This window comes from Mastomys coucha, unplaced genomic scaffold, assembly GCF_008632895.1.
Source record: "Mastomys coucha isolate ucsf_1 unplaced genomic scaffold, UCSF_Mcou_1 pScaffold21, whole genome shotgun sequence".
In the NCBI taxonomy this organism is placed as follows: Eukaryota; Metazoa; Chordata; class Mammalia; order Rodentia; family Muridae; genus Mastomys; species Mastomys coucha.
Window position 1 is genome coordinate 149,053,281 of NW_022196904.1, and position 25,589 is coordinate 149,078,869.

General features: G+C 39.8%; 1 protein-coding gene and 1 long non-coding RNA gene across 3 annotated transcripts in view; one reads left to right on the plus strand and one right to left on the minus strand.

Moving 5' to 3' along the window:
- Pcsk5 (proprotein convertase subtilisin/kexin type 5) overlaps positions 1-25,589 on the minus strand; it is a 416,074-nt gene that overhangs the window by 323,417 nt on the left and 67,068 nt on the right. For both annotated transcript variants that reach the window (XM_031389877.1, XM_031389876.1), the window contains exon 3: positions 5,248-5,361. In XM_031389877.1, coding sequence (XP_031245737.1) covers positions 5,248-5,361 — 114 coding nt within the window. The remainder of the gene's footprint in view (positions 1-5,247; positions 5,362-25,589) is intronic.
- Positions 7,719-24,267, plus strand: LOC116103637. Its single transcript, XR_004123523.1, has 2 exons — positions 7,719-8,029; positions 23,947-24,267. It is a non-coding gene; the product is annotated as an uncharacterized LOC116103637 (long non-coding RNA).

A 25,589-nucleotide genomic window follows, 5' to 3' on the forward strand; every position in this document is an offset into this window, starting at 1 on the left:
GAAACTGGATCCCTAGCGCTGCAGGTGCAGAGATTGGTTGGAACACTGAGCTCTGCCCTGCTCAGTAGGTGACCTTCAAAAAGTTACCTAACACTTATATGTTTTAATATCCCCATCCATAAAGTGGCAGTGATAATAATGCCTAACTCACTGTAACACTGGGATAATATACTACATAAGAGAGTTAGCAAAAGACTTGGCATAACATGGGAAACTCATTAAATTCAGGCAATTATTTTCTCTGCTACGGAGTGATAGCAAGCTTGCTCATTCATGTATGCAATTTGTATTTATTGAGTATTTGCCACACATGCACATTAGAACCACCCCACTGCCCGAGGTCCACTCCATACAAAAACAGAGGGCATAGCTGCCTGATGGTGGGGCCAAGACTTTCAAAGAATCAAATCTGCAAACAAAACTATAGCCACTGCCTGAGGACCAGTGGCGTGGCTGCACATCTGTAAGTGACTATCAGGAAGCTCTGGCAGAAGAGGCACTTACCCTCAAGCTCAGTTATGTTCACATCAAGTCCTTTTCTGCTTTACTGATCTTCTTAGGAGATATAGATCATGTGTATTTATCTACATAGCCAGTGTATGTCACACGCAGGCAAGAAGAAAGGCAGAAGTTGATGCAACAGGCAAAGAGTGGTAATTCTAGCACTGATACTTCTGATTCCTGAATGTAGATCTGAACAGGGTCTCTTAAGGTAGAGGAGAAATTTTACAACCATATGTCCACCACAAACTCTCCATGCATCTGGATAGAAAGAGCCTAAGCCACAAAGCTAGACAGAATGGTTCTGTACACCATTTTCCAAGGCAGGAAAGAACTTGTTAAAAGCTTTTAAATAAATTAAAAAGAAACATTCTGCCTTTTATCTCTACTTTGTGATCATTATGAAATGACAAGATTGGGCTCAGGCCACCGAACTGGAGGCAGGAATCTATGGAGACTCACCAAGTAGCCAGCAGACATGACAGCGTGGAATGAAGCTTGGAAAACAGAAGAAAGAAATGCACATGCACTTTAGGTAGACATCCAATATATCATCAGGACTGACAGGAAGATTGCACACTGGCCATAGGCTCTAAAAGTCTTATTAAAGCAACAAATAAAATGATCCTGGCAGGGAAGGAAACAACAGCAAAGTATAAAGATACATATGTATGAATACATTATCTATGCTGCACTAGGTTAATTTTGTGATGGAGAAGCCAAACCACAATAATTATGATGTAACATGGTACCAGGCACTGTGCAATGCTTCTTACGCAAGCCTTCATTGAACGTTGGCATTTATCTCTATGGGCACAGCAGTAAGCTCTGCCTCCTCTACGGTGCATACCTGAGAGGCAGTCCTCTGCAGCGCAGAGCTGGGGCTGACTCTTCTCACTAATGAAATGAAATTTAACACTGAGAAATGAAACAGAAAACTCTCTACGTCTTTCAGGGTTAGATATAAAATCATCACCACTTGATTACTTGCCTGGGGGAAGCTAGAACAATACCAGTGACACCCAATCAGGTTTTTGGTGCAGCCACTCTGGAGAAGAACCAATTGTCACCAGGAGCCTGAGTAAACACTTTGAGAGTAGAATTGTCCTCTCTCATGGAACTCTTTGGGCCTTCAACAGAAACTGTAGACATTGCAGAAGAGGGCACAGCCACTTTTGTTCAGCTCTGTTTAGATTTCTGATGCCCAGAACCAGTAAGATAATAGTTGCTATGAAGACAGCTCTGGGGTCCTGTCATGCAGCAATAGATGATTCCCATGGGTGAGCAAATCCTTGTCACACTGTAGTAGAGGAGAGTTTATGGGACTCAAACATAAGCATACTAAGCAAAACCATGGGGGAATGAATAGCTTTACAGATTTAAGAGTCCTGTCTCTAATTTGGTCACAATGTGACCCAAAGATAATCTTAGGTCTGCAATCTGCTTCCTATCCCTTTCCTTGAGAGCAGTAGTAACTTAATAAGAATCTTTGAAATATTCTAGTACTATGTTTATCCTGAATGGCATTTGTGGCTCTGTCTTGTTTTTTTTTCAGCCATTATTCTGTGACAATATTAGAAGTTCATGATGGGCAGGATTAGTGTCCCTCCCAAGATCTCTCATAGCACATTGGTAGAGGTAGGATTCTCAGCTCTGATAGGATATGCATCAGCCTACCAGTGTGGCATCTCAATTCTACCAGGCTAAGTGAGCTTGAACCTGAGTCTTAGATTCTTCGTTCTTATAGCGGAGCTCATGTTAATATAGATGTTTACAAAAAATCAGAAAAATGCTCACAGGGTGCTTAGTCCATTGCTTAGAATACACTAGCATTCAGCAAGTATGACCTAGAGGAATCATTACCAAGTGCGTACATTTTAAAGGACCCCAGGAAAGCTCTTCACTCAACATTTCTCATGCGAGGCTGAGAAAACCCAGTGGAAAAATGGGGAGCCCTTTGGGAAAAAGGAATGGTAGCCTTCTGTCAGCAAGTAGGCCTTCCTCAAAAAAAAAAAAAAAAAAAAAAAAAAAAAAAAAAAAGCAATAATGTAAAGGCTTATAATGTAAAGGCACTTGTTACCAAGCCTGACAGCCCAACCCAAGTCACATCCCCAGAATCCACATGACAGAAGTAAACAACGTGACTTCCATGAGTTATCTTTGACTTTCACGTGGTTGAGTGTACACACACACACACACACACACACACACACACACCCTCAAGTGGCTTCTTGTGAACCAATCACCTAATGAATAAAGGAGCCAATCACTGGGAGAGTAGACAGGACTTCCGGGTTGGATGGAGGAAGGAGAGAGGTAGCAGGAGCGAGTTAGGTCCTCTTTGGAACAGGCCAGCAGAAGTTTAAGATGCAGCTGCTAGAGTTTCCAGGTATTATGACAGATCTGCAAGGATTTGCCACCAGAGGAATTGGATTTTAATAAGGCTTACAAGATTAGGTTTTAGTTGTTGCACCTAGAGATTCAGTTACTATTGTTTCTGAACTAAATTTATGTTATGTTTTCCTTTACACGGTGGCTTGTCTGGGATCAAGAGAGAAAGGAACATAGGCAAAGTGTGGGTTTGCCAGAGGTGCACCACAAAGGCTGTGGGGGATTTGAAGCATTGGACTGGCGTGGTAACAACTTGCCCATGGGAACCTAGCAAGCTGGCTGGAGAGATTGTTGAGTTCTGACTCAGTCTCCAAGAGATAAAAACAGGTTGGCCATTGCCTGTCAGGCTGAGAGTTGCCAGCACTAGGGTGGGAATGTGCTGGTTCATTTTTTAATATTTCCCACAACACACACACACAGAGGGGGTGGGATGGAGACAGAGAAACAGAATTTGTAAATGTAAAATAAAACCAAAAGTATCAGCCACACAAAAGAGAGGAGCTCCATGATGGTGTAGTAACCCTCATCTCCCAGTGCTCATTTTGTCATTTTGTTTTCACTAGTACAGTGAGAAGAGGGCAGTCTGGTGTCCTACGCTTATCTAGGGAGGTAAGCAAAGCAAAGGCAGCAGTGTGTCTTTCCTGGGAGAAGAACTGTGACACAAGGCGAAGACAGTCCCTCACCTGGCTTTATAAACACTCAGTCACATAGAGGCACTTTCATTTCCCACCTTGTTTCTAAAGTTCATAAATCCACTCCAATGTTGTATGTGCACACAAAAGTCCCTTCGCTCTGAACACTAATTCTGATATCCAACCCACTTTGTTGTTCATCCCTTCTCTCTCTTAGAGCTAGCAAGCTGCCATGTGTCTCTGTCCCCTTAGATGACTCTAGTAAAATCACTACTTGATTACCAATCTCTTTGAAGTTCACATCGGGTGTTCCTTTCTTTTCTCTTTAAACACAACAGAGCTCTCATGTGAGATTCTGCTGGGATTCTAAATATTCTTACAACCTTCCATCTCTAGAAAAGTCCATGAAAATGTGAGTTAGGAGCCACATTCCTCCATCTCCAAATAAGCATGAATCTCCAGCACTGCAACAGCCCGAACCTTATAGGGATACAAACCAAGATGCAAGTGTGGAGCCTTCCCTTAGCTAACCCTCAATACAACAGAACAAATTTGTCAACATTAATGACCAGAGTGCACAATGGCTTGTGAAGGGTGCCACCATTGTGGTGGTTTGAATAATAGGTAATCCCCATAGGCTCCTGTATTTGAACACGATGCCCCAGTTGGTGGCGCTGTTTGGGGAGGTTATTGGGCCTTTAGGAGATACATCCTTGGTAGAGGGAGTGTGCACCTGGGAGTGTCCTTTGAAAGCTTAGTTTCATTCTGCTTCCAATTCACCCTCTGCTTCCCATTTGAGACTGACACATGATCTCTGTCTGCACTTCCTGCACCTGCCGCAAAGCTTGTTGGCAAGCCCCTCTGCCATTATGGGCTTTCCCCCTAGAACTGTAATCTGAAATAAACTTTCTCCCACGAGACACTTTTCATCATGCTTATGACAGCAACAGAGGAGTAGCTGATAAAACAGGAGTGAAGGGCCTGAGGCATAGGAGGCCAAAAACTTGATGCCAGAAGAAAAAATGGGGTGAGCTTCTAGAGAAGTCAGTCCTGGGTGTAACATCTGTGGTACAGCACACTGACCCAGAGGGCAGAAGAGCAAGGTGCTCCATAGCCAGCAGGAATAAGAGGCCAGGATCCAGGAAAATGTGTGAAAAGCATGCAAAATCCTATGGCTGTGTGTCTTTTCATCATTTGGAGACATGTGGAGACGAGACAGGGATTATAAAACGTAGTGCAGTGGAAAACAGCCTGGCAACATTTAGCAATAAAAAATTTCAAGAAAAAGAAACAGCAACAAGAGGGGGGAAAAAAAGACTTTTTACAGCTTACAGAGCAAACTGGTGACATATGGATTCATGATGGAGAATGAGTAATGTCTTGCAAGCCATGTTTCTGTAATCTCGAAGGAGAAACTCTAAGACTAAAGAGGTGCATGTTCCAAGGAGGCAAGTTCAAGTGCACTAGCACCTTGCTCATCCCAATGAATTCAGCGAGTTTCCCATACTGACATGCTTGCACTTAAACTGGCTTCCTTGAACGGATCAAACATTAGGTGACACACATTAGGTGACAAGTCAGGTGACACTTGGCAGCAGAGTAATTTCAATGATGTGCAAGTCCTAGTGTCATCATGAACTCAGGGCACAGAGTTCAGCAAACAGGTCTTCCTACACCACAGAACTGGGCAACATGGCCAAAGCCAGCCTTCCTCGGAACTTACCATGTACCACATACTTGGCCACTTGGGATCGTTGAAGTAGGTCGACTGGGCACGGCTGAGGTCATAATCCCTCTTGGTTCGTTTTTTCACCACTTGCTGTTGGATCCACTCCACCTTCCAAGAAGAGAGACATCTGGTGAGTGCTTGGCCTCCATCACAGTTCACATAACAGAAATGGCAAGCTAAAGCATTTCCCGTTTTCTATCAATGCTGTGTAAGTCAAACTTTATCAGGACAATTAAAATTTCTAAGTCCATGTGACTCTCCGGAAAGCCAGTTCTCTTTTATTTCAATACAAGCAGACATATTAGTCTTTTATAGACCAATAATTTATCCCAACACCAAGCCAGGGTTTTTTTTTTTAATTTTTTTATTTTTTATTTTATTTTATTTTATTTTTTTTTACAAAATCATGTCACTCATAATTTGTGTTAAGTGACAGGGATAATTTTTAGGGTATATTTTCCTTTGTAGTAAAAGTTGACAAGTTTTTTCTATAGAGGTTCAATACTAAATATTTCAGGCTTTGTGGGTGCATGCCTGATATAGCTGTTCATTCTGCTCTGGTAGTAGCATAGCTGAAGCACACCAGAATGATACAGTGGTGTTGAAGTAAATCGTCATAATCAAAACAGACTGGATTTGACGCATGTGACTCTTCCCTCAACTATGAACATATTCATAGGTATTTTGGCATCAGTTTTTGGGGGGGCTGTTTGTTTGTTCATTTGTCTTTCTGAGACAGCATCTCACTGTGCAGCTCTGGCTGGCCTGAAACTTGCCAGGGACAGCCTTGAACTTGGAGCAGTCTTGCCTCTGCTACCTAAATGCTGGGACAGCAGGTATACACCACTGCAGCTGGCTAGATCTACATGGGTTTTTAAAAACACTGGATGGTGGAGGAACACTACTAGGTGAATCAGAAAAACTCATGCCCTGCTCTTATCTCTGACCAGACTACAGAATCGTTTTCTTGAGCTATGAGCACACTGCCAGCTCTCAGCTTCCAAACCACAACATTCCAGAAAAGCCCTAGCATTTAACCACGACCATTGCTTCAACCATGAGTTTAACGCAGCATTTGTAATCTCGTAGCAGAGCTATTATATAAGGATATTTTTAAAAACAGGCTATTATTATGGCAAAAAAAGAAAAAAAGGAGGGGGGCATCTCAAATGCAGGATTAGCACTGATGTCATTCTTCAGCTGGAGGAGGAATGCTCCTTTGACAGCTAACTTTGTCACAATATTTTGAAATTTCCTATCTAGCCATTTATCTTTGTTTTCACAAAGTCAAAATTGAAGTAGGGACATCATGTAGCTCAGGGCTATAATCCCTTATCTGCCCACACGAAGATTCAACATCCCTCTCTCCTACTTGACTGAAGAATTGAGAAGGGACACAGAGGTGACTTTCTCAATCAAAATGAAGAAGCCAGGATGGACATGTGTATACATCACCTGTTTACATGAAATATCTCACTTCTTGGTTCTAAACAATCTTTCAAAGGAATGAAGTCCTCTATGTTATTCATTCAATAAATATTAAGTGGCAGATGCTATTCTGGGGATATGAAGAGGAGTGAGATGGATGTGAAGTTTTGAAAGACATTTTTGTCAGAGAAATTTACCAAGTATTTTATTATTCTTAGGTGCATAAAAATATTATCATCTCTACACAGAATGCCCAACACAGGCACATTTATGACAATTTTGACTATGCAACTTATATTTGCAAATTAAATCTAAAATTACTATTTATGTATCCCATTTCAACAAGGTTAAGTGGGTTTGTATCTAAATGCTAGTCCAAAGAAATTTCAGATCCATTTAAGTAAAGTTCTTTCAAAAGTAGAACCTTCATCAATTCCAAAGGGCCAAGGTGTATGTGCAAGTATGGAAGAGTGCCATATACCTGCTAGTCACTAAGGTATCACTAGAAATTAGTAGAGTTTACTGGGGTGAAGCAGAGAGTGTTGCCCCTCGTAAATGCATGCTTGTTTCCCACTGTGTGTACCCAAGTAAGACAGATGGGTTTGTGGGAGAGAGAAAACTAAATGGTGGTTATTTTCCTAGATGAACTGAGGTTACTAAAATAGAACAAAATATCTTTAAAAAAACCAGCATCTCTTCTGGAAATTTATGAAACAAAAATGTTAGTTACATGGCAGACTAGCTTAGACAGCGACACGGCAGCTTGGCATCTGTGTTTGATTGTAAGTCTGTCTGCCTGATCACTGGGCTGCTATATTCAAAAAGAGGCCCAATGGGGTATGTGTGTGCATGTAGCATCAGATACATGTAATTTGCCTCACTGCTTTATGGGCATGAGCCTCTGGTTAAAGAACAAGAAAAGTACCTCTTGGTTCCCAATTTTCTATGACTGAAAAGCCCATACTTAACTATTTTCTACTCATCCGGCCATCTATCTGTCCATCCCTCAACAGCTATCCTTAAATTCTATAAGGAGAACTCAGAGCTATTACATTATATACATTTTTATCTCTTGCTATGAAGCTTACTGCAAACAGAAAACACTTATTTTCATCCAACTCTGTACAACCTAGAAGAGAATTAACATTCTTTCTCCCCACATGTTTCATTTCAGTCCTATTACAAAGTGCGGTGGATTCAGGACACCTCTATTCTCACTCAGACCTCCTCTCCCTCTGCAGGCTGAGTGGACACTGGACTTCCACTGTCTAGCATCTCCATCTTCTGCTCCTACCTGACAAGCAAAACCACATTAACTGATTATACGATGTCTACCCCAAAAGCACAGGTAAAGTTGTGTCTTAATTTCAAAATATGCCAACGTATTGGTCCTATTCATGGGTTAGTTTATCACCAACAAGAGTCAAGTTTTATAAAGGGAAAGTATATTATAAGCCATTGCTTAAATGCAAATGGAACCAAATGATAGTATCAGTTTTAAAACGTATCCCACAGTGAGGAGGATATATGTTCTTTAGGTAATAAAGTACACAGTGGAGCTAATGACTAAAACGGGGACATCAATGAATAAAACAGGAAGGAAAGGACCTGTCTTTCAGTTCATAATAAGACAGCACAAACTAAAGGTGCTACGCTAAAAGCAGACCACTCAGCGAATGAGTGTGTTTGAACAGCAATGAACAGATAATGTTGAAGGTTCATCTACTATCAGGATCAATTATAAATGAATTAGCTGTTTAAATGTGAAATATAAAAAAAAGTTAAGCACAGTAACTAAAATTTCTAAATTGGTCAGCTTTGGCTTATATGTAGCCTCTGTCAAGTAATTCATTGTGATGACACGGTGACATATGACAACAAAAGGGACCTAAGACTGAACTGTGAAGTCACTCTCCCAGATACAATGTAAAGACTGATAAGATATTGGTAGTACTGTAAGTATAGGTAAGAGTTGTGCTCGTATAATGCTTGGGTGGATGCAACTTTGTAGGGTTCTGTGAATGTCTAATTGTGCAATATCTACAGTAATGGCAATAAGAAATTTTACTGTATACTTATATACATAAATATGCGAAGTTACATACTGAAATAGCAAATGAAAACTGTACATACAAGTGGAGACACGGTAAAATCTATGCATACAGTAACACACATAATGGAGATTGTAAGTAGTCTGTTCCATTTGTCATTAGACACCTGGTAAGATCTCTGGGTACAATGTATGGAGAGAGAGGAACATGCCTTCTGGTCCCATTCTTCCTAGTTCTGTACTCTAGCCACATACCCCTAGTCTCTATTTTACAAGGAACAAAATTTTTGTTTAAAGGGACAGAAAATGGAGGCTAATGTCCTAGCTGGAAGCAATTTTTAGTCATTCCATGAAGATGCAAAAGGGGCATCTAGAGAGACAGCCAGTAAGTAGACTTACACCTCTAGTGATTTCCCTGACTGAAGCAGTGTCCAGAGAATAAACCGGATTCCATGCTCTGTGCCACTTTGGTTCACACTAGCGAAATAAGGGAAGAGGGCACAAAAGTGTTTGTTCTGGCCTCACTTTTCCTCTCTCTGACTTTGAAAAAGATGCATAGAGCTAACTTGATTAGAAAAATAAGTGTGCATGTGTGTGTGTGTGTGTGTGTGTGTTTGTGCACGCGCGTGCACACACATGCATGTGTGTATTTCCTATGACAAAGAATGCTTGAGGAAGATACCCCAGTACCAACACAGATCCCAGGCTCAAATATCTCAATAATATTCTGAAACTCTAGTCACAAATGGTAATTATACTTATACAGTGATGTACTCTTTTAATCCCAGCACTCAAGATGCAGAAGCTCTCTGAGTTTGAGGTCAGTTTGGTCTACAAAGAGAGTTCCAGGCCAATTGGGAGTACAGAATGAGGCCTTGTCTCAAAAAAAAAAAAAAAAAAAATAAGGAAGGAAGGAATAGAAAGGAAAGAAAAAAACAAAAGAAAGAAATCAGAATTACCAAGTGAAAATGAATAAAGAAATTTTGTAAAACAATGTATTCAGAAAAAGGGTATTCTTTGATATTTTTCCCTTTGAGTAATTATAAGTGAGTTATTAAATACTGAAATAATTTTGCCATTCTTTTTAAAGAAAATAAAAAATGGTTTGCAGTTCATGCATCTCAGAGAGCAACCTGTAGGCAGATAAAGTGTTATGGCTTATTTAATGGAGAATTTTCATTTGATGTGCTTGGAACAGGCATTTTAAATTTATTCAAAAACTGCAAATACTGATGGCTTATATAAAAATTACATCTGGTCAGGAATACATGGGATATTTTAAAGATCATTTAGAAAGAAGATGTGGAATACATACTGCATATAGGACTGGAGAGATGGCCTACAGGTTAAGAATTCTGCCTGCTCTTTCAGAGGACCCTGGTTCAATGTCTAATACCCACATAGTGACTCATACCCATCTGGCCACAGGGGATCTGATGCCCTCTTTGGCCTCTGTGGGTCCAAAGGCACTCACATGGTACTCAGATAAACATCCCAGCAAAACATGCATACACATAAAATAAAAATAATAATTACAGATTGAATGTATGCTTGAAATAGTACAATAGAGATAATATAGACCACGCTTAAAAACTTGACTCTACGATAAAACTGTGTATTTAGTTGGCCTATTCTGAAAGCCAACATTTTAGAAATGTATGATTCAATTCAGTTTTGCTCCATTGGGTTTAATGGAAAAATTCATAGCATTATTGTTAAGGATTCCAGTCACACTTCCGCACCCTTAGCCTACTCCACTACCACTTACACTCCTCTCCACATCTAATTTATTCTCTCCTTCCTCTCTTTGGCTTAGGTAGGAAAGTGGAAAAACAACTGGTTACATCAGATGGAAGCAGGAGAATGTCCTCCCCATTTCCAAAGCCTTTCCTCTGTCCCCTTTCCATCGGAAGTACCCACTTCCACACCTACTGTGTGGCAGGTACTGTGTTAGAGGAGATGTAACATCAGCAAACAAACAAACAAACAAACAAACAAAAAAAACCTTCCTGCCCTTGGGCAATTTTCGTTCTAGTGGAGGTCAGACAGTGTGGTTGAATAAATAGATTATAGCATCAATTTTAAACCGCTGTATGGTGCAAAAGGAAATAATGTGAGGAGGTAACTTACAGCAGAAGACTATTTTAGAAAGGCAGGGAAAGACTCCTGGGGAGACCAGATACTTCAATAGAATATTAAATAACAAGTAACTGGCTGCATAAAGAGCTCAAGGAAAAGCTAATAGGCTATATGACTAGGTAATGCAAAAACACCAGAATGATGTGCATATGTGTATTTTTGTCCTTAAACCGTCCATACAATATAGATACCTGCATAATTCTGCCAAACCTCTATACGACATACTCATACTGTGCTTGACCACTTGCTGATAAACAACAAAGGAGAAGGCAACACAAACATCACGGAAGCACATTTCCAGTTCAAAACTCCAAACTGGAAGACTTGAAGGGAACCGCAAGTTCACAGTAAGTGCATCCCCAGGATGGCACTTTCTTGTATGACAGGGACAAATAGCCACAACAGGAATTAAGGAAGGTCCTCTCTGTGGTTGAGGGCACAGAATCATCTTACAAATCTAGGGGTGCTAGTAGGGAAAGAGGTTTTGATGCCATCTTTCATCCTTTCAAGCTTGCAGTGCAAATCACAGGCTCCATGCCATCTGACAAGTATAGAGACTATAAGATGATGCCTAGGACAAGAAGGCTGTGGGTATGAAACACTCCACCATGAGGCACAGATGCAAGGCAGCACAGCAGATATGGACATTGTACTAGAGATGAGAAGACAGAATTGCCACATCTACAACTCCATGAAGGGGAAAATGACATCCACAGAGAATCTACATCTATGCATCCAGTGTGTGTAGTGTGGATTCTTTACATGAGTCCAGCAACATGACACCTTGTGCAATCTGTGGTGCAGAACTGAACTAACCCTATGGCAGACATGGGCAATGAAGAACAAAATGAAGGGGTATGGGGAGCATTATCCCAGTGCTTGGTGAAGTGCTACAACCACCAGTTTGGCTACTTTGAGAGAGAAACACACACACACACAAACACACACACACACACAAACACACACACACACTTGTCATTTATACTTGCACTTGCAAATTGGTATTATTGCGAAGTGGGTAAACACCAAAGTGCTACCAAACTCAGATTCCTATAGTACTTACTAGTTTGCATTTTAGTTGCATGGTTTCTTTGCTGCTTTTAGAGAAATAAACTATATGTTAGTGTCCATAGGGCCAAAGGTAAGGTTGGCAATGGGTTCTCAAATGCAGATGTGCACTGGCCAATGTTTTTACATTGAATTATTCCATTTTCTTGGTACATATGTCTAAAATTTTTCTAGTTAGTAAAAACAAAACAGCAGTAAAGTATTAACAGAAAGGATGCAAAAAGTGAGCCAGAGGTCTAGGCTTAATCCTACTTCATAGCAAGGGATATTATTTTGTATTCTAATGAGACAGTAGCACATGGATGATAACATGGGTAACAATGAACTGCATGCAAAGATATTAAGGATACAATATATTACTAGCCCCTGATTTGTTAAGACCAACTCCTCTATAGGTTTTTACCATCTGCAATGGAGCCACTTCCTTCACCTCACAAGTCTGTATTTCAAAGGCCATAAAAGACCACAAGTACAGATAATTGGAGAAAACCAAATAATATTTAGAAATGGAGAACTACTATATGCCCACAGACACAAGCAGTCACTTCAGAGGAGACCCTGAACAAAGGCTGAACAGAGACAGTGAATCTGACAGCTTACTAGTCTCATGGACTAATAAAAGATATTGCTGACATATTAATGTTCATTGATGAGCCCATAGCCAAAGCTCACAGCAAATAAAATGCACATTTGAAAAAAGTATGAAAGGAAATAATGAGAAAATAAATAATCAGAATCATACTGTTTAAAATCAAACAGGAAGAGGCATTAGACTGATGGAAAAAATTAGTGCATATTTCTTTAGCACCTAAACACTGAATACTTTAAACACTAAAATTTTAATATTCTAACATCAAATATTAATGTTTAATTAAATATATTTATTTTTAATTAAATACTAATATCACAACTATAAAAATTTAATAAAATATTAAATTTCAAGTACCTAAATGAAGATGGTCTATGCAATAATACCAGTAAGTAATAAATTTTTTGATTTGCAAGGAAGGTCATGCTTACAATCTTATGATATCTATCTATCTATCTATCTGATATACACACATTTGTACACACTCATGTGGCTTGACATCAACTTCTGGGGAACAATCATCTCAAAAGACTTAAGGTTAACTTTCCCTTTGAGGTTAACACTCTTTAAGCTTCCTGAAGAATTCATTGAAAGCCAAACATTTTTTTATTTTGTCTCAAGTATATACTTTCTTTGGTACGATTTCATTGACTTGTAGAAAACATTGCTATATTTACTAATTTCTGTTTCTGTGATAAACACCAGGACCAAAAGCAAGGAGGAAAAGGTTTAATGCAGGAGCTCAAGCCAGGAACCTAAAGGGAGAAACTGAGGCAGACAGCACAGAAGAACACTACTTACTGGCTTGCATACAGGCTCAAGGCTCTTGCAGCCTAGGACTGGCCAAGGATGGCATCATTGACAGTGGACTATGCCCTCCTACATCATCAATCAACTGTCAAGAAAATGTCTCACAGACAGGCCCATAAGCCAATCTGATGAAAGGAACTCCTCACCTTAGGTTCCTTTTCCCAGATAAGTCGAGGTAACAAACCTAGACTAACATTACCTCATTCCTAGTCATGCCAAGTTTTCTAGTGGACAAAAAAAAAAAAGGAAAATTTAAATTTTCCTGCCTGGACCTGGACACCACCTCTTTCCCCTCCCTGCTCTGTGTTTGTGTGTGGTAGGGGAGGGTTAGAATGCATATAGAGCTCTAGGACTCACATTCTAAGATCACAATGGAATGCACAAAAAAGAGGGGATCATGATGTGAACTCATTAAATACTTGTTGAGTAGGAATACTAGAACTGAAGAGTCTAGCTTAAGTTGTATTTTACATTCTTCTATTTTAAACTATAGAATTAGATTAAACAATAAGAAGACATTTGAACACAACTTTGACTGCTCAAATGTTAAAAGGAAGTGGGATTCCAAAGAGCCTAAAACCAGTTTTACTAACTGAAATGCCACCTAGGGTTAAATTCACTTTTGATTAAGTAAAATCCCTTAATACAAGAACTGAATTAGAATATTTCAGGCTTCCTTCCATCCTTGCTCCAGGATCAAGATTACCATACATAAAAACAAAAAAAACAAAAAAAACAAAATACAGTGGCAAGACTTCATTCCATAGGTGTTCGTCTTTGAATAACCATCCTTTAAGCAATTTGAAGGGCAAGGCAATGCAGTTAATATGGTCTACTCAAAATTTAAAGCAAGTATGGGACATCTCATTCTGACTTTACTATGGTGTTAAGTTTTAGATAGCAGCAAGAATGACATTTTTTTCCTCCAAACAAAGCTTTAATTTAGCTCAATGGACTTTGGTTCTCTTTGGCTAGCACCACAGCTTTGTGCATAAATCATTCCAGATATTCTCAGATGTGTATTTGAAAACTGGATGCCCTCAAACTCTATGCCAACCAAATGAATACAAAGAAGAGCCTTATGTTGCACAAAGAGAAGAAATTGTTCAACTCAACTGAGATTAATATAAAAAGAGACAAATGTTGGCAAAGGAACTGGCAGTTATTCTCCTAATTTCTCAAAGCAAAGAGCATGGGGTGACCTGTTAAATGTGGGAAATTATGTCAGCATCTCTCTTCTCCATGAAACATACCATTTAACCCACACAGGCAATGGTGATGAAAGTTCTGTTCCTACAGAAAGAGACACTCTTCCCATGTGAATAATCCACCTCCGTTGCATATATCATCCCATTCTCCTGGTTACTTGTATATGAATGATATCAGCTCCTGTTTTTTGACTCCCATGGACACTACTGCTGTGATTTTGTTCATGGTGGAATGGAAGGACCAGTGAGGAGGGATGGTTTAAGTTCAGAATTTAGGACCTGAAGTTTTACTTGTATCTGTTGTTTTTTTGTTTGTTTGTTTTTTGTTTGTTTTTGTTTTTTGTTTTTTGTTTTTGTTTTGTTTTGTTTTGTTTTGTTTTAAATGAGGTACTGCTGCTAGCCTGGCAGCTTTCTTTGCTTAATCTTCATCAGAATTGGAAATCTCCAAAATTAAAAACTAACCATTGTCCTGATGACAATAACCTGTTCTATAAATCAAATACTGTTGGGAAAAAAAAAACATGCCATTTTTTTCTTGTTCTGGTAAAATGCTAAACACACAACTTTTAGGCAGAATGTGTACCATTTCTGGAGGCCAAAGAGTTCAAAGTTAATCAGTAAGTTTTGTGACATCACTGGAGTTAGACACACTGAACAAAACTCTGTACATTGGACCCCCATCAGCAGAGAGATGAGAGACATGAGTGCTGGTAAATATCTCTCATGAGGATATCCATTCTCTCTTTCCGACCCTCTTGCTCCCTCTCTCCTCTCCTCTGTGTGTTTCTAGATTCTAACCTTACTTGGCAGAAGAGCTGGGGTATTTTGCAACCAAAAATCCTGGAACTGTGATAGCCTTAAGCAGCAGTACCACCCTCCGAAGTAGTCAGCACATGGTTAACTTTGGCTAAGGTCACAGTGAAACATGCCTTTCACACTCCGGGAAAAGCATTTCAAAATCTGTGGGCAAACAGGAAAGGAATTGACATTGTCTCCTCTAAATCCAGTTTCTGGAGGCAAACCAAAGGTTTTCTTAGTCTGAGTAAGACTCTTTCACATCAGAAACCAAGTCAGGGCTTTCAGGAAGGTGGTACCTGACATGACTTTCAGGTCATGGCACAGAAAGCCCTGGAGAAATGATCTGATCAATGACAGTACAGGCTGGAATTCAAACTAGGGGAAGGGAAAACAGGCTGAGCCTGGGTTCTCAGCTCCCTGGCATCCCCTGTGGGTTGTAGGGAAGTGTCGACTTATTTCATTGTGGCTTCTTTTCCCTGAACTCATGGCCATAGCACAGCAATTACAGGAATGATGGAGCTGGGGCAGGAGAAGGAAAATGTTTTCACCCCTGTCATCCAACTGGACATTTGTCAGCAGAAGCCAGACAAGCAGCACATTTCCACCACAAAGCTTCCTTCTTTCATGCCATGTGCTTGGATGCCTGCCTCTGAAGTCAGTTATATTACTATGATGGACCCTTCACCTGGGGACTCAGAGTTGGGGGAGAGACATAGAGGGCTGTCACCAATTCTTTCCATCCTTGCCTCTCTATCCCTCCAAAGAACTCTACACAGTACATTGACACGGGAGTGAGAGCTGAAGTTATCCAGAGTTTTCAGAAACACTATTAAGTTTTGGAGACTTGAGAAGGGACTGTTAAGATTCTAGCACCTGCAGGGGGGACTTCTTAGAGACTTCACTCCAGTGTGACAGCTAGCAGCTCAAGGAGACTGAGGAACAGTCAAGGATGAAAATGTTACTACTGGCTAGATCTAGAGGCTCTATTTAGAGGCAGGCAATCCAGCAGGTAAGGCCAGTGTCCCTGAGTTTCTCCACCCCTACAGAAGCTATTCTGTGGTTCACCTAGGGTGTGTACTCTATAAAGATTTAGAGATCAAATGGATTTATTCACTAGTTTTCAGTAACCGATAGATTTGTGTTTTTCAGGCCCCTGAACAATCCAGGGAAAGCAAAAGAGAAAACAAACTTTCCAAACCCTCAAAAGACAGAGAAAATAATACCCTGCCATAAAGAGCATTGGTGTTTGAGTTCATGAATTTTTGTCACAGAGCTAAGGCATGAATAACTATGTGGTCACTATTACTTTTTTCCAGGTATTATGACTTCTAATGACAAAACAGTGGGTATACATTTTTTTCACAAATATAGCAATTTGATTATTTTTATGTGTGCATTTTTTTTTCAAAATGAAATCTCCCAACCCATTACATTATCAGCATTTCCCAACTTTTCCAAGAGAACCTTCCTGTTCTGTTGAGAGACTGAGGCACAGTAGTTAAGTGGCTTGAACAGGTCACACATTGGGGTAGTGAACTGAAACTAGAACCCAATAAAGCAAATCTGTGCTCAAATTATTGTCCATAGGACAGTGGCCCCCTTCTGAAATACTATCCACAGCTGATGAGGGATACATGGATTTCCTTCCCTTTGAGACATCCCAACATCTCAGTGGCCACAGATGGACTACTTGGTGTTATTGAGGACTCAAGAGGCTTAGCCAGCAAGAAATAAGGAAGAAAGGAAAGAAAAGTAAGCAGAGGATGGCATACACTTGAGCTTGTATCTTGCAGACAAGGAGTTTGAAGGGTCCTAAGTCACTTACCTATGAGCACTTTCAAATGGGCTAAGAGTCTTATTTAGTGTACAAATGACACAAGAGTTACCTGTTGAATAAAAAATAAAAATCTGACACATTCAAAGAGATTCTTAGGCACAGACTTGGCATTGCTGACAGAAATCCATTCTCCCTCAAGGGCATTTTCTAACTTGTAATTTAAGAGCACATAAAGTTCAAGGGCTGAAGATTTTCCAAATTAAAAATAAAACAAAACAAAACCCCTTAGAACTAATATCCTTAGTTACCCAGCTGCTCTGAACTAGGCAGAATCAACAAGATGAGACAGATAGACAGGGCAGACATAGATTATATGAATTATGTTGTAGGGTACTTTTGCTGAGAAATCTTGTTCAACTTCTGAAAAAGCAGGATGACCTCATCCAGGTTACTTAACCTTTGTGTGAAAAATGAGCAAGACAACTGACTGTGAAGACTAATCCAGCTGATTCCCAGCAAATACTGAGCACACTTCCTGGCATAGCAATATCTCCCAGGAAAGTATGGCAAAGTACTGTGTGCCAAGCTATGCTGACCATAGAGTGCACGTCTTTAATTAAGCCAGGAGACACAGACTTGAGTTGGCTGCTTGGCTGACCAGGGAATGACAATGAAGCTGGCTTTAGAGAGAAGTCAGAAATTAAGAGGTTCATGCCTATCCAGCCTCGTTATGTCTGATTGCAGTCTTCATAGGTCTAAGCTAGGGGTGGAGTCAGGTGAGTGAGAAAATGAGAGCAAAGCCAATCATCACTCTGGACCACCTTCTCTCCACTTGCAAAGGAGGACCTTTGCTTCAAACAAAGGTAGACAGTCCCAAAATTCTGTTAGAAAGGTCCCATCAGATCCTTGACACTTTTTACTTTTTTGACCACTCTGGTTACTCCTAAGGCAATATACATTACCATCTGAGAACTGGCATTTAGATTATTATTATTATGAAGTAACTAGATAGCAGCCCACACTTTTAATCCAAGCAGTCAAGAGGAAGATACATGTAGCTCTCAGCCTGGACTACATAGAGAGTTCCAGGCCAGTGTGGCTACACAGTGGGACACTGTCTCAAAGAAAAAAAAATAACATGAAAGAACAGATGGAAAGACTGAGAAGTGAATACAGTAGTTACCAGGCAAGTGTAAGAACTGGAGTATGGATCCTCAGAACCAAGGTAAAGCTGGCTACTAAAGCACACACCTGTAATCCCAGTGCTTCTAAAAAGAGATGGGGGCAGAGGCACAAGACCTGCCAGAAGCCTGTCAGCCAGCCAGCCTAGCATACGTAGCAGGGAACAAGAGACCCTCCCTCAGACAAGGTGAAAGTGAGGGCCGATACCCAAGACTGTCCTTGCACATAAGTGTCACAACATGCAGACTTCTTACACACACACACACACACACACACACACACACACATACACACATCCACGCATATGTATATACATATGTAGTATATGTATATACATGACAAAACAACCATGTTAATTTTCACATTTGTTTTGTGAAAACAAGCCTCCAACTTCTTTTCCTTCTTGAAGAGTAATCAGCAGTGGCCCTGGAATGAGCAGTGGTGCTAATTTTGAACTCAGGTCTAGGAAGGCCATGCTGACACTCCACTGGAGTACATTTCAAGAGAGCCTGCGGAGAGACTCCAAAGAATACATACATCTTGCAGATTACCAAGGCCACATCATGTACATGATGATGCTTATGCTAATGTAAATAATTAAATAATAACACTGCATAGTTGTTCCACAACATTTATCTAATGGTGCTGACAACCTACTGTGGTGAATTGATAAGCCTGGGTGACAGACCAGATGGGATGCTTTTTCAGCATTTCCAAAGCCAGACCCTTAACTTGGATTCATTTGTTCATAACCTGTTTGTTAACACCTTTAAGAAGCTTTAATAATATGTTCACCCCATGCTTATTTCTATTGCAGCCATCACTAAAAGCACTTTGATCATTGACCTGAGCAGGTTCTTTGTGAATCATGCACCTGAAGAAGAGAGAGGCTCTTACTACTTTTGTGTCTCTGGCATTTGATGGACAACCTAGATGATAACGTATGCACACTGTTTTTGATGAATTGATCAACTTACCAGTTTATACATGAAGAATATTGTAATATAGTGAGGCTGACATTCAAGCCCTTACATCCATTGTCCCAGATTCTAAGACCAATTGTTTTTCAGACCTTGTACGATATAGTTGTTCTTTACAAAGTCTTCAGATCAACCTAATTCAATACCCATTTATAAGTGTCCTGTTAGATGCCAGGCACTACTCTGGCAATGGTGTTGTATTGAAATACCTCTGGTTTCCTAGAGTTAGGAAGACAATTTGGCCTGACAACGGGACCAGAAGATGTGCCTCTGTCCATTTAGCCTTTAACTAAAATGATGTTTTTGCCCTGGAGATACTCATAGTCTTGTAACCTTAGCAACCGTACTACAAGGTTTCCTCATAAGCATGCATAGCTAATTTTGTGTGTCAACATGACTAAACCGAGATTATCTAGAGTATTACCTCTGGCTTTAACATAAAAACAATTCTTCACACTAGTATTGAATTGATAGATTCCATAAACAAAAAGACCCGCCCATGCCTGAGTGAGTGGGTACCATTTAATCTACCAATGGCCTTAAAATACAAAAGACCAGAGGAAAAAAGGCCACTGCTTCTGTCTTCAGAGCTGGGGAATAGATGCTAAGGCTTCGTTCTGCTCTTGGGCAGGGATTTATCCTAGTGACTCCCAGGCTTCTCAGACATTTGGAGTGGTATTAAGTCACCAGTTGTCTGAATCTATACCTAGTAAAGTGCAAGTTATGAAGCTCTTTGGCTTCCACAATCAAGGTGCCAAGTTCTCATCCACAACCTCATCCCTTCAACACATTCGAGGTACCTGTTTTCTCTGGAGACCCCTGGCTAACACAGCACATTACAATGACCTGTGAAGGACCTCAGCTGTCAGCCTTTGGCATTCTACAGTAGACTCTCTGCTTTTGAGGTGGGAATCCTAGTGATCCTCCAGGGCCCACCTTTTATCTTCAAGTGAGGAGCTTGAATCAAGGTGAACAATGATATGTGCATGACAGAAAAGCTCTACTCCTTTCAAGACTGCTCTTTGACCCATATTCTACTACACATTAACAATTCTATGTGTAAAGGCAAGAAAAAAATTAAAATATTGAAAACAAATTCTGTCTTCTTAAAATGTGACAGTGAACTGTTGATTTTTATATGGGATCATTAGGAAATGTATTGCATTTACACAGCAGATGCACAGTGAACACATGAATTAGTTTGTGAAGCTGAAATGAACCATACATTAACAATGGCATTCATCAAGCTGAAATTCTATTGACATTAGTCATTCACTGGCATTTGTGGGCTTATTCCATATATATGCCATAAATATGCATATATTCAGTAACCATCAAGTATCTTAGACAAATGCCACCAGGTACTGAGCACACCTTCTAGGCTATATAAAGGAAATACTCCTGATGGGGTCTGCCACACGCACTATAAATCACTGCAATATTGGCAGTTTTTATTACTATGTTAACTCATTGCTTTTATCTCAAGGTGTCTTTAGTATATTTGAGTACACTGAGAGAATACTGAAAGAGAGTTGTAAGAGCATTCCCAAAGTTCTCGACTACATTCATCAAGAAATGTCAATATTCACTGTCTTGTGTGGGTGGGGGAGCTCAGTAAAAGGAAAAAAATACTACAATAAAATGAATTATTTGAACCCCAACTTGCTTGATGAGCTTTGGTAGCAGACTTTTACTCAGTTAAGAAATGATCTACCTAACTATGGGTTTTAGGACAGAGTTTTCTGATATCTAAGACAGGCCCATCCTAAACCCACATACGCAACTACGCATGCTGTCACAAGACAGTGAAACATTATGCCATTCAGTGTCATTAGATTTGTCCACAAAGAACCACAATGGAATACAAGTACTAAATATTCATCATCTTTAATCCTCTCAACAGAAGAAAAGGTTGGACATTATTTTCATTTTCCAAATTGAAAAAAGTTAGATTCAGAAATGTTAACTGATATAATTATAAAGATGTAAAACTACCTGATGTAAATCCACTTCTAATTAAGGCTGTGTTTCTTATATGGACACATACACATACATACACAAAAACCCTCTTTATTAAAAAACTAAAATTGGACTCAACAAATATTCATACACTACCCCCAGCATCTGCCTGGCATGAAGTCTACACCTCCTTATGTTGGTATGTTGGTCTAGAACCAAAACAAACAAACAAACAAAAAACCCAACAAACAAACAAGCAAGCAAAAACTGAATGTGGTGACACTGCATGTGGTAGACAGTGGGGGACACTCTCAAGAAAATGACTCAGAGGACAATGCCTCTAGATCTTTCCTCCTTCTTAAACACAAAAGCTCCTTAGATTTGTCACTGTAAATTGTTAGAATTGGAAATTTGAGAATAATTTTAGAGGAAAGCTGTGATTTTCATGGGTTTGCCAATGTCTGCTGTCTGAAAGAGCCAAGATTATGTTATTTTCCCGAGTGGTATGCTAGTAGACATTCCCATTTGGCTGTGCTGAATAAAGTCTCCCTAAACTCTAACCTCTGAGCCCACTCTGATCATCTAACTTTAATTTTAAATAATAAAAAAGTAAAAGCAACAATGGACACAATGCCAATTTAGCTTCAATTTATTGAGTACTTCAATCCCCATAAAGAGATCCTAGGACTTTGGTTGGCATCATGTAAATGACATCATTATGGAAGAGGAAACTGGACTCACAAAGATTGGATTTTTTGCCCATGTTCCCACAGCTAGTAATTGGCAAGGCTGAATTCAGACAAGACTTCACTTCAGAGCCTGTGTGATTAACCATCACATGTGCCAGCTCTGATGAAGCAAACAGGATGAGCTCGGGACATGTGGGAAGCCCACTGAGACTCTGCTGCCATCTAGCATCTCCGTTGATGCCACTTCAGCTTTTGCCAGTCAGTCAGGTGTAATGTCTTCAGCTCCCTGACACCTGCTGATGTGGCCATTGCCTACAGATGGACCAAATTATGTGATCTCACCCCAAATTCTGGTTGTTGGCTAGCTGTCAAGTCTCTATTGAGAGCTCAATGAGCAAATAAAATTATCTATTCCAATGCACCATGACCATTTCTAGGTTCAGAGGCATGATGGAGCTAGGCACAGGGAAAAAAAAATCACAACTTAAAAGCTACATTCTACATTCTGCTGCTCACCAGCTGTCAAAAGGAAAGTGCTTTGATTCTTCTGGAAGAACCACCCTGTCACAGTCCTACCCTCAACATCCAGCTGGCTCAGGGGTGATGAATCTGGCAACAGGCTCTCACCCCATGTGGTCCCTGATTGCCTAGCTCTCCCACCCAGATGGATCCACGCTTCCAACTTACTATGCCTTGCCTCAGGCAAAGCACCTTATTCCTATCCTTCTTTTGACTTAGAGGCCAAGGAATTTATCTATAAATGAGGAAAGGGAATGCTGCATACATACCATTTAAGGGTGTACTAATCCTAAAGAGACTTTTTGACTGAGAAACCTTTTATCATGCCTCCCAACCATGTGTGTCCATAGGTTCAGCCCAGCCATACCCAGTGAATCTTCTTGAACATTCTAAATGTAGTCTCCCACACCCAATTACTCAAGCAGCAATCCATATAATTGCTTACTTGTACTTAGCAAAATGCGGGTAATTTATGCCTATTTTTCATACCTTCTTTGAAGGCTTAGTTTACCCCTGGTGGGTTAGCAACCTTACAGGCACAACATTATGAGGTGCACTGTTAGGGACATTGTAGATAATTAATTCCTGAACCAGTGCTATTCAGCAAAAATAGAGTATAAGCCACATGTCATTTTAACTTTGCTAGTAATCATATTTATAGGAAAAAAAAGAATCAAGTGAGATGGCTATAATATTCTTTAGTTAATTCAATATATCCAAAATATCATCACCTTAATATGTAAGCAATATAGAACTTATTAACGAGACCTATTCTGGTACCAAGTTTTCAAACTTAGACATTTATTTTACACATAGCACCTCTCAATTTGAGTGCCAAATTTCCATTGGAAACACTTTCTTTGAATTTAGATTTTATGAGACTAAATAATAGATAATAGACACAATCTATTATCTACTATAATAACAATAGATTCACATGTCCAATTGGGTAAAATGTGCCTAAACATTTCCTAATGACAATCAAGTCAAGTTTAAAATGTAAAGGCAGTGAAAGTAAGTAAACTTGAAAGTCCAGTTTACCTCAGATGTACTAACAATATACCAAGTGCACAATGGCTCCATGTGATAAATGGCAGCTGTCCTTGAGAATCCAATTTGAATGATTATGTGAGAAAATGAATTTAAACTATCCATATTTAATGGAGTAATTGTAAAGAATATGTTGGTAGGGCTGATTGATTAAATGGCTTTAAATTTCTTGAATTCTCTCTGGTTGTTTTAATCACATTTTGCAGCAGTGAAATCTGTGTCCTTCATATGGAGAGTGTCCAGGTGAGGCTGTAAAAGGTTGCCAAATACAGTTGGGAGGCCTGGACTTCAGACTCAGCTCAATCATTAGGCTTCAATTCAATCTAATAACAGCAATAACTGGTACAATCTGGGACACTTACTTCTTCTGTTTGTTGTTGATGCGCCATTTGAGCCCTCCCCACTTTCCAACCCATGTGATTGTTTATTTATCTCTATTGCCCATAGGACAGCCATGAACTTGCTGATGGACAGACCTTCACTTACCATAGATAAGGTCAACCATATGTCCCACATTTGACTGGACGGACTATGACTCAAATTAAAGATTGTGCTCCCAGCTCACCTGTTTAGAAATATTATGATTTTATAGTAAAACTGTAATTCTAGCAGGCAATAAGAAGGCCACTGCCTCGAGAGAGTGAACAGCAAATAATGGAAGGGCCAGGATGGCTAGTGCTCCAAACTGATTTCCTCTTCCATGTATATACTTTTTAGAAATAATAAAACAGAACCAGTTTTGTGACAAATAAAAAGCATAAACTAGCCTGAATACTAAGATTAATTTGCAATTTTTGGAGTTTCAAAGTTTCCTCTGGTCTTTTTTATTACTCATGCCCTTCTCCTCACAACCATGTTCTCTCTGATTCCATGATTATTAAAATTACTTTCCTTCTCTGACAATTTCCACCCCCTCCCCATTTCCTTTCAAGGATTAACTGCCCATGGAGCTTTGGATTTTTCACTCAGTCAGAAGTCTATACACTATTGGCTGCCCTGACCTCTGGTGTTTCAGACTAATCCTATTCCCCCAGTCTTTCATTTCCTCTTCAATTCCCCAGCTTGTTAAAATGCCAAGATTGTGCTGATTGACTCCCCTGACCTATGATTTAAGAAATGGAGGCAAAAAAGGCAGGATTTCTATTTTATTTTTATTTTACAGCTGAAAAAGGACCCTGGATCAACATTATTTTCTTAACCTCCCTCACTGCCGAAATCTGTGCCTTACATACAGACAGTGATAAACACATTTTCTTAAAGTACAGAAGTTAGATTACAGACAGCGTGGACTAGGCCAAAGTTTTTCATTTTGAACTATTGAGAATCTAGAGGTTATAATAACCATCTTGAGGTCTTTAGACCATTTGAGTTCACATAAAGTACTTAGAATTACTACAGAGCCACTGAATAGGTAAATAGCATTGTCCTTCTCCATTCCTTTCTTATCTCCAGTTCTCTGCTCCATGCAACAAAATGTTGTGTCCAGCTCATGGACAGCTCCCAACAATCTTTTCAGTTGATCAATCTGACACAAGGCCAGCTGAAAGTTGACTTTCACGAGCGTTGCTAAGTGTCTTAGTTTTCTATTGCTGTAACAGACACCTTGACCAAAAGCAACTTGGAAAGTAAAGGGTTCATTTCATCTTACAACTTATAACCAATCCGTTATCTATGGAAGTCAGGGCAGGAACCTGGAGTAAGAAACATGAAACAGAGGGCATGGAGAAATGAGAAATACTGCTTCCTGGGCTTGTTCCACATAGCTGGCTCAGTTTTCTTTTTTATACATCCCAGGACCATTTGCCCAGGGATGAGACTTCTTACAGTGGGCTAGGCTCTTCCACATAAATCATCAATCAAGAAAATGTCTTACAGACCTGCCTAAAAAAAATGGAGGCATTTTCTCAACTGAAATTCCTCTTCCAAGATAACTATAGCTATGTTAACAAAAATCTACACCAGGATACTAAGTTTCATCACCAAATATCTATATTCCCACAGTTGCAAAGCTCTGTATGTCCAGCCACATTGGGATATGTATGACCAGACATGGGTGTAAGCTAAGCAAGAAGTTAAGTGTATTAGAGCAA